This window comes from Sphaerodactylus townsendi, linkage group LG07, assembly GCF_021028975.2.
Source record: "Sphaerodactylus townsendi isolate TG3544 linkage group LG07, MPM_Stown_v2.3, whole genome shotgun sequence".
NCBI classification, from domain to species: Eukaryota; Metazoa; Chordata; class Lepidosauria; order Squamata; family Sphaerodactylidae; genus Sphaerodactylus; species Sphaerodactylus townsendi.
In genome coordinates, this window is record NC_059431.1 from 125442529 (window position 1) to 125459402 (window position 16874).

The 16874-nt window shown below is 44.9% G+C and overlaps 1 protein-coding gene across 2 annotated transcripts in view; it reads left to right on the forward strand.

Moving 5' to 3' along the window:
* VCL (vinculin) overlaps positions 1–16874 on the forward strand; it is a 137240-nt gene that overhangs the window by 67841 nt on the left and 52525 nt on the right. For both annotated transcript variants that reach the window (XM_048503064.1, XM_048503062.1), the window contains exons 5-6: positions 5488–5610; positions 9963–10123. In XM_048503064.1, coding sequence (XP_048359021.1) covers positions 5488–5610; positions 9963–10123 — 284 coding nt within the window. The remainder of the gene's footprint in view (positions 1–5487; positions 5611–9962; positions 10124–16874) is intronic.

The following is a 16874-nucleotide window of genomic DNA, read 5'->3' on the forward strand; positions in this document are numbered from 1 at the left end:
CAACTAGACAGAGAAGTATTTCTTCTCTCCTTTGATGTGAGGCGCCTCTTCGTAGCCAGAAGAATAATTGTTGCAATCCCTGTTCTATTTATTTTGTCTTTTATTCTGGGCATCAAGGCATTGATTCATAAGTTATCTTTCTCAAGGTTGAAGCTGAGGTTTGCTGGAACAGTGAAAAAATACTCGCGCTCTGAAGCCTACTGTCTCCAAACATCCTAAATTGTGATTGAGAATTAAAGTTCACAACACAGCCATAGCGGCAAATTTTTGGCTGATCGCCAAGCGACTGAAGGTCAAAGCAGTGGCCGTGCCTTTTAGCTCCACACCTGACCATTTCATGCACAGCACAGAGAATGGAGGGATATATAAAAGGACATCTGGGTTAACTGTCACTGTTTTCCTGTTTAAATCACGTCGGGCTTCTTTTCTCTCGCACTGGCTCCTTTCTCAATGTTCCCTTCACCCATATGCCAGCTTGACATTAGAATCTGACCCTCTACCCCAGGGGTCTGCAACCTGCAACTCTCCAGATGTCCATGGACTACAATTCCCATCAGCCCCTGCCACCATGGCCAATTGGCTGGTGGGAATTGTAGTCCACATACAACTGGAGCACTGCAGGTTGCAGACCCATGCCCTACCCACTTAAGAATGGGGCTGTGGCTCTCCAGAAGAGCCTCTGCCATGTAGGCAGAAGACCGCAGGTTCTATCCCTGGCATCTTCAGTTAAGAAGGTCAGGCAGTAGGTGGTGGGAAACACCTCTGCCTGAGACCTGCACAGAGTCTGCCAGTCTGAGTGGGCCATGCCGAACTTGTCCACTGTGTGGTGTAGTGGTTATAAGCAGCGGATTCTAATCTGGAGAGCTGGGTTTGAGTCCCCACTCCTCCACGTAGACGGCGGACTCTAACCTGGTGAACTGGAACATTTTATTTTATGTATTGTCGAAGGCTTTCACGGCCTGATTCAGTTGGTTGTTGTGGGTTTTCTGGGCTGTGTGGCTGTGGTCTGGTAGATCTTGTTCCTAATGTTTCGCCTGCAGGCGAAACATTAGGAACAAGATCTACCAGACCACGGCCACACAACCCAGGAAACCCACAACAACCAAGTTTATTTTATTTTTGTTTTATTAAATTTAACACCCCACCCTTTCCCAGCCAAAGCTGAGCTCAGGGTGGCTCACACACACAGCTTAATAAATTACAATAATAATAACATATAAGCATTAAAACATTAAAATACAATAATCAATTAATATCCTTGATGATGACTAATCAGTATCCATAAAAGATCTCTATGCAGCCTAAAACATGTTTGACTTAGAAATTACATCAAATAAGAAATAAAACCTCAATATGGGAGGCTGTTTTAAGCAGCTTTGAGTCTATGCTCTTACTGGCTGATTTTTTTCGTTATGCTGTTTGTTCAGAATTTGGCAGGGCACACCGTCTCCACCCAACTGTGCTGGATGTTTCCCCCAGGTCTTCCCAGACTCCTTTCCTACTATTCAGTTGAAATTGCAGGAAATTTTAAGTAATTATTCTGGTATTTTGACAGTGCGATTTTAACAACTGGGAGTAAGCCCTATTTAAATAGATTTACGTAGGCTTCACTCTTTAAAACTCAGCTGTTGCGTTGTATATTCTTGTTGGATATCTCTAAAAGCCCTTTGGGGATGGGGCGGTATAAAAGTTTAAGCAATAAATAAATAAATAATAAATAAATAAATAAAATGATCTATTTTTTCATGAAATAAGAATTGCCATTTTAATTTTTGGAAGATTTTTCTGTTTTCAATCTATCATCCAAAATAGTTAATATTTCAGTGTCCTTTCTTGAAATCTCTTGGGCCTGACCTGCTGGTTCAGACATCCATTTCATCCAAGTTTTCTTCCTTGATTATATTCATTCATTTTATTATTTCTTTTTTATATATGAAAATTGGTGGATTATTTAGAAATGTCCTCGCCTCGTGGGGTGGCTCCTCTTCACGCCGCTACCTTGTTTGACACGGCCTCCTCTGGCACAGAACTCGATAATATTTTGATCGCTGTCTCCTGAGAGATGTGCAGACGTCGGTTCAGGAAATAAATATAATTGACGTACTAAACTGGGAATACACGGAGGCCAGCAGTCTCAAGCAGTAGCCTTTTTACGGTATTGAAATCCTTTCCGAGCTGACCCGATCGCTTTTCACTCTGATGCAGGCCGTTTAATGCAAGCGACTGAAACTCCTGAAGACGTTGGTGGGCTGCTGTTGTCCCAGTTAGCCAAGTCGGTTCTGGTTGGTCCGGTGTCCCTTTTTCTTTCTTTTTTTAAAAAATATTTTTTATTAAATTTGCATATTAAAATTGTTACAGATTCCACTTTTTAAAAAAATTCCAACTTAACTATACAATTTCTTTCTGACATATTTGTGGAGAAATCATAGATAGATGGGAGCTGGAATTTAAGAGACTATAACAGAGACAAAGTGAGAATGTATACAACCTCAACATACCCCCCCCCCCACCTAAGTTTTACTATAGGTGAAAGAGAAAGAAAAAGGAGAAAGAAAAAAAAAGAAAAAGAAAAAAAGTATAAGAGAAAGAAAAAAATTATATATATAATAAAAAAATTAAATATAAAGTAGAAGAGAAGAGAAGGACCTCCCCTTAGCCTTGTTTCTATTAAATAATTAGATAATCCATATTTCTTGGAGTCGTATTTACATAAAATCAGTTAACATATTTTCTTATATACTTATTCCCTTATAATCTTATTTTCTTTTAAATCAACACTGTAGATAGATATTTACATTCTTATATTCATCTCTTGATTGGAGAAATCGCATCAAAGGTTGCCATATCTCTATAAATGGTTGGTCCCGTGTCCCCAAGGGCGCCACGGAGAGGTCTTTCCAAATCATGCTAAGTGAGATCTTGTTAATCAAAGACCCCTGGGGTTGAATTTTGGGCCCTCAGTTGGCTTCCTGGAAGTGACATCACATCCGGCTTTTGCGCAGGCACTATTGGTAGCCATAGCCTTCAAATTGCAGGATGCGTGAGCTTCTACTGAGCTGCAGTTTCTCTCTTTAATATGAAAGGTGAAAGAAATGGGAGGACAAGATCTCTCTTTATTGTATCATCAAACTATCAGTCTATCATCTATGTGTCTATCATCAGTCTGTCTGTCTGTTTCTATCATCAATCTATATCTATCATCTAGCTTTCTATCTGCTTATCTATGTCTCTGTGATCAGTCTACTTATCATGAAACTATTGTCTGTCATCTGTCTATCTGTGCCTCCAGCATCAATCTATATCCCTGTCTGTCTGTCTGTCTGTCTGTCTGTCTGTCTGTCTGTCTGTCTGTCTGTCTGTCTGTCTGTCTGTCTGTCATCACCTTGTCTAGCATCTATCATCAAGCCATGTGTCTATCTATATCTTTCTATGTATCATCTGTCAATCTATCATCCATTTTTATTTTGCATTGCATACTACATGACCTTTCTTTGTGATTTGTGGTTGGGGAATGAAGCACCCCGGAAGACCAGCCTTCCTGCTCTCTGTTCTCACTGCCTACCTGGTGGACAGTTGAGGAATTGCATTTTTTCAGGTCTTGCTGTTCCGAAGAGCCCTTTGCACTTCTTGCGTGTCTCTTCTCACACAAAGAACGCCCTGGGCTTTGCATTTTGTAAGACTGATTCCTCCCTTTTTTAGATGTGGTTACGAAAAGTTGAACATAAAATGTATGAGTCGAAAGGTCCCCAGTTGTGAACAGTGGGAATGCACTTAAGGAATTGGGGGTGGTTCAGAGTTTGCTATAACAAAAATCAGGGAAAATCCCACCTCCTTTTGTGTAACATCCTCCCGAAGCTGCCTTTTATAACATCGCTCTTGGCCCGTCAAAGTCAGTATTGCCCACTCAGAGGGGCAGTGCCTCTCCAGGGTCTCAAGCGGGGGTTTTCCAGACCACTTAGTGTGATTTCTGGAGATGCCAGGGACTGGACGCACTGCATACAAATCGGATGCTTTACCCCACATTTTACCCCAGAGCCCCCCTCGAGTCATGGTCCCTATACAATAACATTTAGCATCCCTATAGTGCTCCGGAATGCGTAGAGCTCCTTGCATGTTTTACCTAATTGTAGTCCTTACAGTAACCTGATAAGGGAAGACAGAGGCATTGCAGATGGGAAACTGAGGCAGAAGAAGAAGAGTTGGATTTATATCCCCCTTTCCTATAGGAGACTCAAAGGGGCTTACAAACTCCTTGCCCTTCCCCCCTCACAACAAACACCCTGTGAGGTAGGTGGGGCTGAGAGAGCTCCGAGAAGCTGTGACTAGCCCAAGGTCACCCAGCTGGCGTGTGTGGGAGTGCACAGGCTAATCTGAATTCCCCAGATAAGCCTCCACAGCTCAGGCGGCAGAGCTGGGAATCAAACCCTCCAGATTAGAGTATACCTGCTCTTAACCACTGTGTCACAGAGACTGAGATGCTTGGCTGTGGCTAATCAGGAAGTTCTTGGCAGAATCAGGATTCGATCCAGGGATCTCCTCGTTCATAGCTCATCATCTTAGCCACTTCTGTAGCTTTAGGTTGAATGAATGTGGGACTTTATAATAGATACAACTTCCAATCTGGGCTGCTTTAAACTTTGCCCAAAGAAAGGTGCGTCTTTTGATACAACCTCCTGATATGTTGATTTTTCTAAAGCTGATGTTTAATCAGGTGTCCGAAGCGGAAGAAGTAACTTTTGGAGAATTTTGCCACATGTGGCTGAGAGGGTGGTCTTCTTTGTAATGTGCCTGCTAGCTTCTGTTCTTCACTAGCCTTACAAATAATGTCACTGGACATGGGAACATTCCAACGTTGTGTTCTTTGTGTAAAGAATTTAAAAACGATGATGCTACTTTGCAAACGCAGAAATAAAGCATTACAAACGAAGGCCGATTATTAATTAATCGGCTTTAAATTTATAGGCCGCCTCATCCCCAAAGGGCTCGAGGCGGCTCACAACATGGCTGTTCTAACGAGCAGCAAATCAACAACGTCAAAACTTAAATCCCATAAAACCTATGCAGCAATAAATTAAAACAGCAGAAGTATGTTAAGACAAAATTGTTTAAACAGGCGCCCGAACCAAGGCCAAGGAAGGGAGGAAATAGGTGCTGGGGCAAGTGTGTAGCGGCAAGAAATCTTGTCCCGATGCGCTGCCTTTTTGCTGCGTGCCGAGAGAGGAGACATGTTGTGCCAAAGTTTCTTGACCCCATGCGCTTCCTCTTGCCCCGCTTGTGCTTCTCGCTTTCTGCTGGAAACGCAAGAGAACTTCTGTTGCGACTTTTCACCCAAGAGCGGGGCGAGGGCAGGGCACAGTTGGCAGTGGGCAATTGTCCCACGTGTCCTTTTGCCAACCCTCTGACTTTTGGGGTGTGTGAAAATGTGCATTTAATTCTACTCAACTTTTGAGAGAGAACAGTTTGGACCTGCTTCCTTTCCTCCTGCAGGGATGACCAAGATGGCCAAGATGATTGACGAGCGTCAGCAAGAGCTAACTCACCAGGAGCACAGAGTCATGTTGGTGAACTCCATGAACACAGTGAAGGAATTGCTGCCAGTCCTCATTTCAGGTAACTCTGTGCTGCAGCTTCCATGAATAAAAAAGCGACCAATTCATCGGGTGGTGCATGGGCACCCTTGATGAAATCATGCGTGGATAGAGCTATGCAGGTAGATGCTCACAGCAAACATTTCCAAAACAGAAGCTTTTAAAAATGTGGCTCGTAAGCTGACTGCAGATACTAAATATGTGGTTTTATTTGTGGCTGCCTTGGGGAGGGGGGGTTGTACCTCCCAAATCCCAACTTGCATACCCTGCATATTTCCTATTTCAGTTCTGTGAGCTGAACTCACTGAGACATGTGAATGTAGGGCTATTTATATGAGATTATATTTGTAGTGCTTGCCTGTAACAGGGGCCTGTGTAATGTCCAGTTCCTGCTGAGATCCATGTCTGGGTTGTATCACTGTAGGGAGAGACACATTCCTGAATTCTCTTCTGTACAAAATATCGCCGTGCATGGAGAAAAAAGGGTGCCAGGGAGAAAGAGTTTAGCCTGGCCTTTCCCTTGACACCTAGCTTTCTGTTTGCAAGGGAGGCTTTTTTGGGGGCATGATAATGTTATATCATCATCTTTATTTGTTCATAGTCCATAGACTCCATACAATTTTAAAGAAACAGATAACAGATAAACAAGTAATATTATAATTGCTTGGAATTTAAAACAGTGTTATTATCATGTGATACAAAATTATAACTTCATTATCCTAGCCAATCTGACTTGAGATGAAAACTTTGCATCATCTAAAGTTAATTTAAAAACTCTCTTCTGTACAAAAAAATCTCTTCTGTATAAAATATCCTCGTGCATGGAGAAATAAGGTGCCAGGGAGAAAGAGTTTAGCTTGGCCTTTCCCTTGACACCTAGCTTTCTGTTTGCAAGGGAGACTTTTTTTTGCATGATAATGTTATATCATCTTCTTTATTTGTTCATAGTCCATAGACTCCATACAATTTTAAAGAAACAGATAACAGATGAACAAGCAATATTATAATTGCGTGGAATTTAAAACAGTGTTATTATCATATGATACAAAATTATAACTTCGTTATCTTAGCCAATCTGATGCTTGAGACTTGAGATAAAAACTTTGCATCATCTAAAGTTAATTTAAAAACTCTCTTCTGTACAAAAAAATCTATTCTGTACAAAATATCCCCGTGCATGGAGAAAGAGTTTAGCCTGGCCTTTCCCTTGACACCTAGCTTTCTGTTTGCAGGAAGGCTTTTTTTTTTGGTATGATAGTGCAGCCTGGAGCGATATACCCACCGCCACTGTGGCCACGGTTTCCTAGCAGTTGGGATGCTGCTTCTTCCTTGTTTTCAGCCTTACGTGTGTAGAACCCACCCCTCTAACATATTCTGGGCAATCAGCAAGTAATGAAAACTATCTTTGGTAACATTGGCCTTGAAAAATAATTATGGCAGGTGGAGTTGAAAACACCTGGAATTAAGGTCGAGGTCACCAGAACTATTGAAAGCGCCACATAACATAATCTTTCTGGTTGTCAGAATACAGTTTTATTCTGGAAAGTATTCACTGATTTATCTGTGCACGCATGCCCTGGTTTTGCAGTGCAGTTTTTCTGGAAGCCCAGAGAGGCCAACATTCTTCTCTCGTCCGCTATTTATCCTTACAAACAACCCTGTGAAGATGGACTAGGCCAGTGATGGCGAACCTATGGCACGGGTGCCAGAGGTGGCACTCAGAGTCCTTTCTGTGGGCACGCACAAACAGAGTTGCTGCGCCCCCCCCCCCCCCACACACACACACACATCTAGGCTGGCCTGGGCTGCTGGGCTTGATTATTAGCATTAAACCTAAGACCTAGTTTTGGGGAAGCAGTGTAGGTAACCCTGTTAAGCACTATTAAACGCTGTTAAACTGATTTTCATGTGAAGAACTAAAGCACAATCCCTTACCTGGGAGTAAGCTCGGTTGCTGGCAATGGGGCTTGCTTCTGGGTAAACCCTCCTAGGGTTGTGATTCACCCATTGGAAGAGTTGCACTGTTGCTTCAAAGCAAAGCCACCAAGCTTACTCCCGAGTAACGCACGCCTAGAAATGTTTTTTCTAAACTAAAACCTCAGTATTCAGGTTAAATGGCCGTGTTGGCACTTTGCGATAAATAAGTGGGTTTGGGGTTGCAGTTTGGGCACTCGGTCTGGAAAAGGTTCACCACCACTGGACTAGGCTGTGAGAGAGTGGCTAGCTCAGGGTCATCTTGCAAACTTTATGGCATAGTGAGCGTTTGATCCCGGGCACCCCTCATCCAGTCCTGACTTGCATCGCCCCAGACTAGCCTGACCCCGTCATGTCTCAGAAGCTTAGCAGGGTTCATATGTGGATGGGAGACCTCCAAGGAATATCAGGGTTGCAATGTGGAGGCAGGCAATGGCAATGGCAAGCCACCTCTTTTAGTCTCTCACTTGAAACCCCCACCAGGGCTCTCCATATGTCAGATGCAACTTGTACTAACCTCTCTTGAGTATGCAGCCTTTTCCTTCTCGCAGGAACAAGCCAAACTTTCGGGATAGTGGAGAACTGCCGTGAAATTTCTGTGCCAAGAATGTGTCATGAGTTCTAGGTGGTACCATGCTATGGGACTGCCCCAGGCTGTTGAATGATTGGACCATGTCTTTTGATGTTACCTTAATAATTTTGGCGCTAATTTGTACAGCAAAATTTTAGTGCAGCTTCAGTTTTAGTCAGGTTTCCCGAGAAGCGCCCTGAAACCAAGTCAGTGGCTAAGAAGATTCCCCCCACCCCCTGCCTCTTGACCAAATTGCCCTTTGTGGTTGTTCTGATGGACATATCAAATAATAGGAAATTTGGAGTGGTTAGGTTAGATGTGAAATGGTTCTGGTCTTCGTGTGCAATAGCAGTCAATTCGTGTGCAATAGCAGTCCATTCAGAGTGAAATGGTTCCGGTCTTCGTGTGCAATAGCAGTCCATTGAAAATGTTGCTTGATTTTCCTGATTCCATGCAGTGAGCATCTCTCAGCCAGCATATCTTTTGCCCTCTTGATTAACTTTTCTGGTAGTAGTTTATTGTCAGCCATAGTCCATCATAATCACATAAAATACCGTAAATCCATGCAATCCCCTACATACACTGGTGCGATATCTCTATCAACATATCCACTGAAATATCACAGGTTATATTTACATTTTCGCTTTAAAATGTTGGCCTGCAACTAGTTTTCTCCTTAGAGTGGCAGCTAAGAAAATAAAAGCAGTGGCCTTAGAAATGACTGAGGGAAAAAATATCAGCCAATAAAAAGTGCAGCTTGTATAGAGAGGTACAATTACATCCCTCGATCTAGGAGTATAGTGTCCAGAAGATCGAGGGATGTAATTGTACCTTTCTATTCTGCATTGGTTAGACCTCACCTGGAATATTGTGCTCAGTTCTGGACACTGCAATTCAAGAAGGACATTGACAAACTGGAATGGGTCCAGAGGACCACATCCAAAATGGTAAAAGGTCTGGAATCCATGCCCTACAAGGAGAGACATAGGGAGCTGGGTATGTCTAGTGTGGTGAAGCGAAAGTTAAGAGATAGCCATGTTTAGATATTTGAGGGGATGTCATGTTGGTGAGGAAGCAAGAATGTTTTCTGTGGCTCCAGAGACTAGGACTTAGAGCCGTGGTGGCGAACCTTTGGCACTCCAGATGTTATGGACTACAATTCCCATCAGCCCCTTCCTGCGTGGCCAATTGGCCATGATGGAAGGGACTGATGGGAATTGTAGTCTATTACATCTGTAGTGCCAAAGGTTCGCCACCACTGACCTAGAGTAATGGGTTCAAAGTGAAGGAAAAGAGATTCCATCTAAACATCAGGAAAGACTTCCTGACCGTCAGGGCTGTTCGACAGTGGAATGCACTACTTTGGCATGTGGTGGAGTCTCCTTCTTTGGAGGATTTTAAAGAGAGGCTGGATGGCCATCTGTCAGGAGTGCTTTGATTATGTGTTCCTGAATTGTAGGGGTTTGGACTTGATGGCCTTGGTGGTCTCTTCCAGCTCTATGATTCTTTTATTCTATTCTGTGATTCTTTAGAACCAGTCACATAAGATTTGGTTGAGATGTTTATCTGGAATAACATTCTGTAGAGAGCTAGATCTTCTGGCTAGTCAAGGCTACAAGGGCAGAGATGCCCCTGGAAGTTTCCGGTATCTACCACGGAGATGTTCAGTGGAAACGGATTGAAAGTGCAGGCTAGTAAATGCCTTTCTTAAGGTGGCATTGGAGAGATCAGTTAGGTATCGGGAATAAATTTTATTTTTCCTTGACTTTAGGATACCTGATTCAAAATTTTGTGATAGGCTTTTCTAACCTGTCCTGTAATCTTCACAGCTATGAAGATTTTTGTAACGACCAAAAATTCCAAAAGCCAAGGAATAGAAGAGGCCTTGAAAAACCGCAACTTCACTGTGGAGAAGATGAGTGCCGAAATAAACGAAATAATCCGCGTGTTGCAGCTCACATCCTGGGATGAAGATGCTTGGGCCAGCAAGGTGGGGGCACGTTCCAGTTTAGGATTCTGTTTTTCTCAGTTTTAAACCAGAGCTTTTAACAAGGTACATCACACTTGTGTGCATAAGATAACATCATACCCAATTTGAAAGTCATTTATCTTTTGATAAGACGATTGTTTAAGGTGGTGGTAAGCAACGGGTGATTCTGTGTATTCGGGATATTTCACCAAGGATAGCTGTGCAACCACCATGCTTTGAACCAGATTAATCTTATTATTATTATTTAAAAAGTATTACATTTCACACAAAATCCCTAATTCAGACAGTACTCCTAACTCTGGAAGGCGGAGTTTGCTGTTGTACTGCTGACTGTAAACAGATTAGTGCTTGCATCTCAAAACGGAATTGGAATCCTATTTCAAACCATTTGTTTTTCTGCTATGGGAGGTGTCTACAGCTTGCTGCTTTAGGTGGTTAAACAGTGGTTAATGCTTAAGAAGAACTGGAAACCCTGGGTGAGCGTGCAGTTCTGTTACTAGGGTATCCTGTTACTTTTGGGTGAAACTTACCCAAGAAGTGGTGGCTTAATGCATTTATTTAGGAATGCATCTATTTGAAAGCAATGAGGACCTATTTCAGATGTGATCAAATCCAGGGTGTGTGAGGTTCAAGTAGATTACATGCAAAGGTGAGCTTTCTTGATCCTTGTCTAGCAGTAATATTTGGAGTGCAGGTGAATGAATGTTCATTGCTTTCTTTCTCTTAGCAGCACATCTACATTTGCATTGATGGGTTGGGGGAATACTATTCTTTTCCAAAGTGTTTGTTATTCCTTACAAAAATGCAGACTCCTCTAGCAGTTCTCAGAACAATGTGTTGATGCTTAACTAGGCAGAATATTCACACATCCAGGAATCACATGTAAAAAAAAATACATTCAGAGGTGGTTTGCCATTGTCTACCTCAGCATAACAACCCTTGAACTTCCTAGGTCTGGACGTTCCATCTGAGTGGCAACCAGGACTGACCCTGCTTAGCTTCTGAGATCTAATGAGATCAGACCAGCCTGAGCTATTCAAGTCAAGGCAAAAGTCACGCAGAGGTGGTTTGCCATTGCCTGCCTCTACAAAGCAATCCTAGACTTCCTTCGTGATCTCTCATCTAAGAGCCAGCCCTGTTTAGTTTCCGAGGTCTAATGAGATTGGGCTAACCTGAGCTATCCCGGTCAGGGCAAAGGTGGTTTGCCATTTTCATGCAGAGGTGGTTTGCCATTTTAGTCTTCATAGCCACTTTGGACTTCCTTGATGGTTTTCCATCCAAGTACAAACCAGGGCTGACCCTGCTTAGCTTCTGAGATCTAATGAGATCAGATCAGCCTGAGCTATTCAAGTCAAAGCAAAAGTCATGCAGAGGTGGTTTGCGATTGCCTGCCTTTACAAAGCAATCCTAGACTTCCTTAGTGATCTCTCATCTAAGAGCCAACCCTGTTTAGTTTCCGAGGTCTAATGAGATTGGGCTAACCTGAGCTATCCCAGTCAGGGCAAACTACATGCAGAGGTGGTTTGCCAACTTCAGTCTTCATAGCCACTTTGGACTTCCTTGATGGTTTTCCATCCAAGTACAAACCAGGGCTGACCCTGCTTCGTTTCTGAGATCTGACGAAATCGGCCTAGCCTGGGCCCTCCAAAACAGCGTTCAGGCTGTGTGTGAAGGGCTGGACCAAACTGCCTGCTTCCTGAAAACCATTAATTAAATTACAGATTTGTTGCACGTTATACAGTTGGTGCCATTGCTGTACATAAACTAAAAATCACTTCCAGTGACGTTTTTTCCACATTGATCTATCTTCCCGGGAGGGTGCTGCGTGTAGCAACACTAGTCAGATTCATGTCTCTCCCCAAACATGCATTGCCCCTGCTTATTGGGGTACGAAAGCATCTGTCTTGGTGTGCGACAGTGACGTAGGTATAGATTTTTTTATGGGGTGGGTTCAGGGCCCCTGGGGTGTGTGGCCATGCCTCCCCAAGCCCCACCCATGGCCTCAGTACTTATAAAAGCAGCCCTCGGAGGCCGGGGACAGCAGACTCCTCTGCCCCTCCCCCCCCCACCTCCCCCCACACCAGCTGGGCTTGCAGCCGGCAGCCGGCAGTTCCTTCTGCCCTCCTGTCCGGGAAGAGGCGTAACTAGGGAAAATGGAGCCCAGTGCAAAATCTGAGTTTTGCGGTAAGGGCCCCACCCCATGGGTGACCACTGTGATGCTGGAATCCAACCCCAAACAGCATCATTTTCAATGGTGTTTAAACTAGGGAGCCCAGATTCTCCTTTTAAATCCACCTTAAAGGGAGAATCTGGGGTGCCCAGTTAAAACAACATTGAAAGTGATGCTGTTTGGGGGTGGATTCTCCCCCACCCTAAAGCAGCATCACTTTCAATGTTTAAACTGAGGACCTCAGATTCTCCCTTTAAATCCATGCTGAAGGGGTGGATTTAAAAGGAGAATCTGGGGAAATTTGGGGGGTGCCTGCTGTCAGGGGTGCAATTGTTAAGCTAGCAGCACCAGAATTTCAGGGTATCTTTAGGAGACTCTCCTGATGATACCAGCCAGGTTTGGTGAAGTTTGGTTCAGGGGGTCCAAAGTTATGAACCCTCAAAGGAAACAATGATGGGGCACCCCCTTTGCGTGTCCATAACTTTGGACCCCCTGAACCAAACTGGCTGGTATCATCAGGAGGGTCACCCGAAAGATCCCTGAAATGTTGGTGCTGCTAGCCTAAAGGCCAAAAACTGGAAAAAAACTAAAAATTCAAAAAAACCACAAATGCGGGGGGGGGGGGGTGTGTGGAGCTTAGAAATGTAATGGGCGGGTTTGAACCCGGGAACCCCCCCCCCCCACTTACATCCTTGGTGTGCAATGCTCATGCGAGCAGTGTCCACACTGAACCTTCACCTGGTGTATGAGTCCATTCACACCTGTGCACAGTCCGTTCTGTGGGCTTCAAGTCTCTGTTGAATCCAATTCTCTTTCTGTACATTCAGTGAAATATGAATACATCTCATGGTTCCTTTTATGCATCTTTGTTTTTTATTTCTTTCTGTTTTTCTGTTTCTTTTCTCACCTTTAGAAGGTAAGCTCTCCTCCCCAACCCTCCGCTGTGATCTTTGTACTAAAACGGAAGAGCATGGCCCGGGGATGTTTTGCAGTGTGCAGACGGTGTGTGGTGCATTTTGCTGTGTGTCGGATGTAACGCTGTATTCCTTTCTGAAGGCGGAGGAATTAAAATGCACTTAAAGCGTTGCCAGCTATTCAGCTGTGAAGTATGGAGCTGTTGACGAGGTGTTGACAGCCATCCATGCTATCCCAAAGCTTGCTAATGTGAATTTAATGATGGGAAGTTTTTCCTGGGATATTCAGAGACCTTATCTGCTGCCGGCCTCTGTCGCTCCCAAGCATCTGAACGTTCGGAGGGAAGCATTCGTCTCTTTTCTTTATGTCTGAAGCAAAGATGATTTGATGAATGCCGTGGGTATTTTTAGCAACGCTTCTTCGTGCCAGCCTCAGCAGAGGAGACGGGGAGGGGTGCTGTTGAGAACAGTCGTTTTTTGGGCTACAATTTAATGTAGAACAATTGTTACTAGATCAGTGGTGGCGAACCTATGGCACGGGTGCCAGAGGTGGCACTCAGAGCCCTCTCTGTGGGCACGCGCAATCAGAGTCCCCCCCATCTAGGCTGGCCTGGGCTGCTGGGCTCGATTATTAGCATTAAACCTAAGACCTAGTTTTGAGGAAGCAGTGTAGGTAACCCTGTTAAGTGCTGTTAAACCCCACTGATTTTCATGCAAAGAACTAAAGCGCGATGCTTTACCTGGGAGTAAGCTTGGTTGCTGACAATGGGGCTTACTTCTGAGTCATGATTCACCCGTTGGAAGAGTTGCACGGTTACTTCAAAGCAAAGCCACTGACTACCACCAAGCTTACTCCCGAGTAACGCACGCCTCGGAGCAAACTGTTTTTTATAAACTAAAATCTCAGTATTCAAGTTAAATTGCCGTGTTGGCACTTTGCGATAAATAAGTGGGTTTTGGGTTGCAATTTGGGCACTCGCTCTCGAAAAGGTTCACCACCACTGTACTAGATCTTTATTTAACTGGGAACCTTGGAAGTTTCAAAGTGTGAATATGGTAATATACACTGAAAAGTTGCCGTAGTTTCTTAAAAAGTAATTTACACTTTAGCACTTATAACCCGACTGCCAGAGGCCATGATGCAAGGGAGCCGGCTGCGGCCATTATAGTAGCACTGAACAGCTTTCTGAGGGGGCTGGTAGCTGCAGCAGCCATGAATGCTAAACTACACATCCGTACCCTGTGGTAAATGTGTGTGTGTGTGTGTCTCAAGAAAATTGCTCAACTTCGGTGGTAGTGAATTTCCCTCTTGGCTTCTCAAAATGGAGATGATAATTCTGGCTACATCAGAAGAGGCTCAAATGAGAAAATGGAGAGTTTGTTAAAAGGCAGCCCTGAAGATGTGTCTGGCTGCTGCCTTTGTTGTTTGAAATCCTTGACCAGAATTGTAAATTGGGGCATCTCTTCATAGCTGGAGCAATTCAAGGCCTTGGGCCCATCTTAACAATTGTGACTGAAGATTATTTTCTTTCAAGTATATTTATGTTGAGCTGCCAAGGCATTTGTGCAGTCGTAAATATACCTTTTAAAGCAGCAGTGGCGTAGGAGGTTAAGAGCTCGTGTATCTAATCTGGAGGAACCGGGTTTGATTCCCAGCTCTGCCGCCTGAGCTGTGAAGGCTGATCTGGGGAATCAGATTAGCCTGTGCACTCCCACACGCGCCAGCTGGGTGACCTTGGGCTAGTCACAGCTTCTCGGAGCTCTCTCAGCCCCACCCACCTCACAGGGTGTTTGTTGTGAGGGGGGAAGGGCAAGGAGATTGTCAGCCCCTTTGAGTCTCCTGCAGGAGAGAAAGGGGGGAGATAAATCCAAACTCTTCTTCTTCTCTTCCAAATTGTTTGCAAGTGGATTTTGCTTTTCCACACAGTAAAATTTAGCTGCAAAGTGCAGTGAAAGTGGGTTGAAAGTGCACTATTCTGCACGTGCGGAAGGGGCCTGAGAGAGTCTTCGTATCGGGTGCAGAAATGAATCGACACTGAAAATTCCAGGGGCCGATCCTGGCATGAAACCGCCAGCCAGAGGGCGGTTCCCTGTAGCCGTTCGAATAGCCGTGTGGTTTTCCTTCTTAGTGCTTGAAGAGCAGCCGTTCCTGCACGGGACTCAGTTCCGTTTGGCCGCTGGTTCTGAGCAGATTCTGGCAACTTGGGACCTTTTGCCTCCTGGTGACTAAATCATCAGTTATGTCAGAAATTTGGAGGAGAAGTTTTCCTTCCAGCGTTTCCTTCTTTGGTATAGAAAGGCTGACGGGGCCGAGGCTGTTCCCACTAGATCCCTTCCTAGGCATTAGAGCTGGATTGGCAACTCCTCTCGGGAGCGTAGGCTGACTACATCTTACAGACAGAGAAATCCTTTCGTAAAGGTGTGGCCAGCACATGGTGGAACGGTGGCCACTTCCGTAACCCAGGAAGCAGCATTTAATCACATCAGCTCAGGACACTCCCTGTTTACCGCAGTCTCTGAACACGGTTGTACTTTTCCAGACTTGTTTATTGGGGCCATTTCTCTATCCCAGGACTTGCAGTATATTAACGCCCTGCTAATTTGTTTTATTCTTTCTTTATTTGATTTCCTGCCCTCCTCCCCAGTGAGGATCTGAAAAGGCTTATATGATTCCCCTGTGCTCCATTTTTATCTCCACAATGACCCTGGGAGCTTGGTTAGGCTGAAGATGTGTGACTGGCCAAAGGATGGTTTCCACGGCACAAGTGAATCCCTGGTCACCTGTGGCCTGTCCTGATTAATACCTGTCTACCCAAAACCTTTTTGCGTTTTGCTCGATTTTTCCACACAAAGAAAGGTGTCCCAAATGGGAAGCTGGGGTGAGATAGCAAACAGACAGACATCACTGGAAAGTTCTCTGGCAAAATGAAGCAAAGGTTGACTTAGGGACCGGGACAGAACTTATTCCCTGATGTAATTTCCATGCCCCTTCGTCCCTCTCAAGCAGAGGCGGAAAGAGGGGAAACTGTGCCCGGGACGCATGCATGCCCTGCGCCCCTGCCACGGTGCTGCCCGCCCCGGAACGCCCCCACCACACTTCCGCCGCTTCTCCGCCTGGGGCATCGCCCCCCCCCCCCCCCCCGGCACTACACCAGTGATCTCAAGAACAGTCTGGCATTACATGGGCATCCCCAAGAGTTTTCCCAAGTCTGGTCTGGGAAATCCCTGGAGATATGGCAGCGGTGCCTGTGTGGTGGAGAATTTCGGGAGGGATTTTGCCTGGAATCTATGGTATACCTTGGAATTGCCCAGTGGTGGGATTCTGATAATTTAACAACTGGTTCACACACACACACACCCCGTACACACACACACCCCGCTCACTTACCTGCTGCAGAGGAACTTCTTGTGGGGGGCAACGAGGAGCAGCAGTGGCATAGGAGGTTAAGAGCTCGTGTATCTAATCTGGAGGAACCGGGTTTGATTCCCAGCTCTGCCGCCTGAGCTGTGGAGGCTTCTCTGGGGAATTCAGACTAACTCCCACACACGCCAGCTGGGTGACCTTGGGCTAGTCACAGCTTCTCGGAGCTCTCTCAGCCCCACCTACCTCCCAGGGTGTTTGTTGTGAGGGTGGAAGGGCAAGGAGATTGTAAGCCCCTTTGAGTCT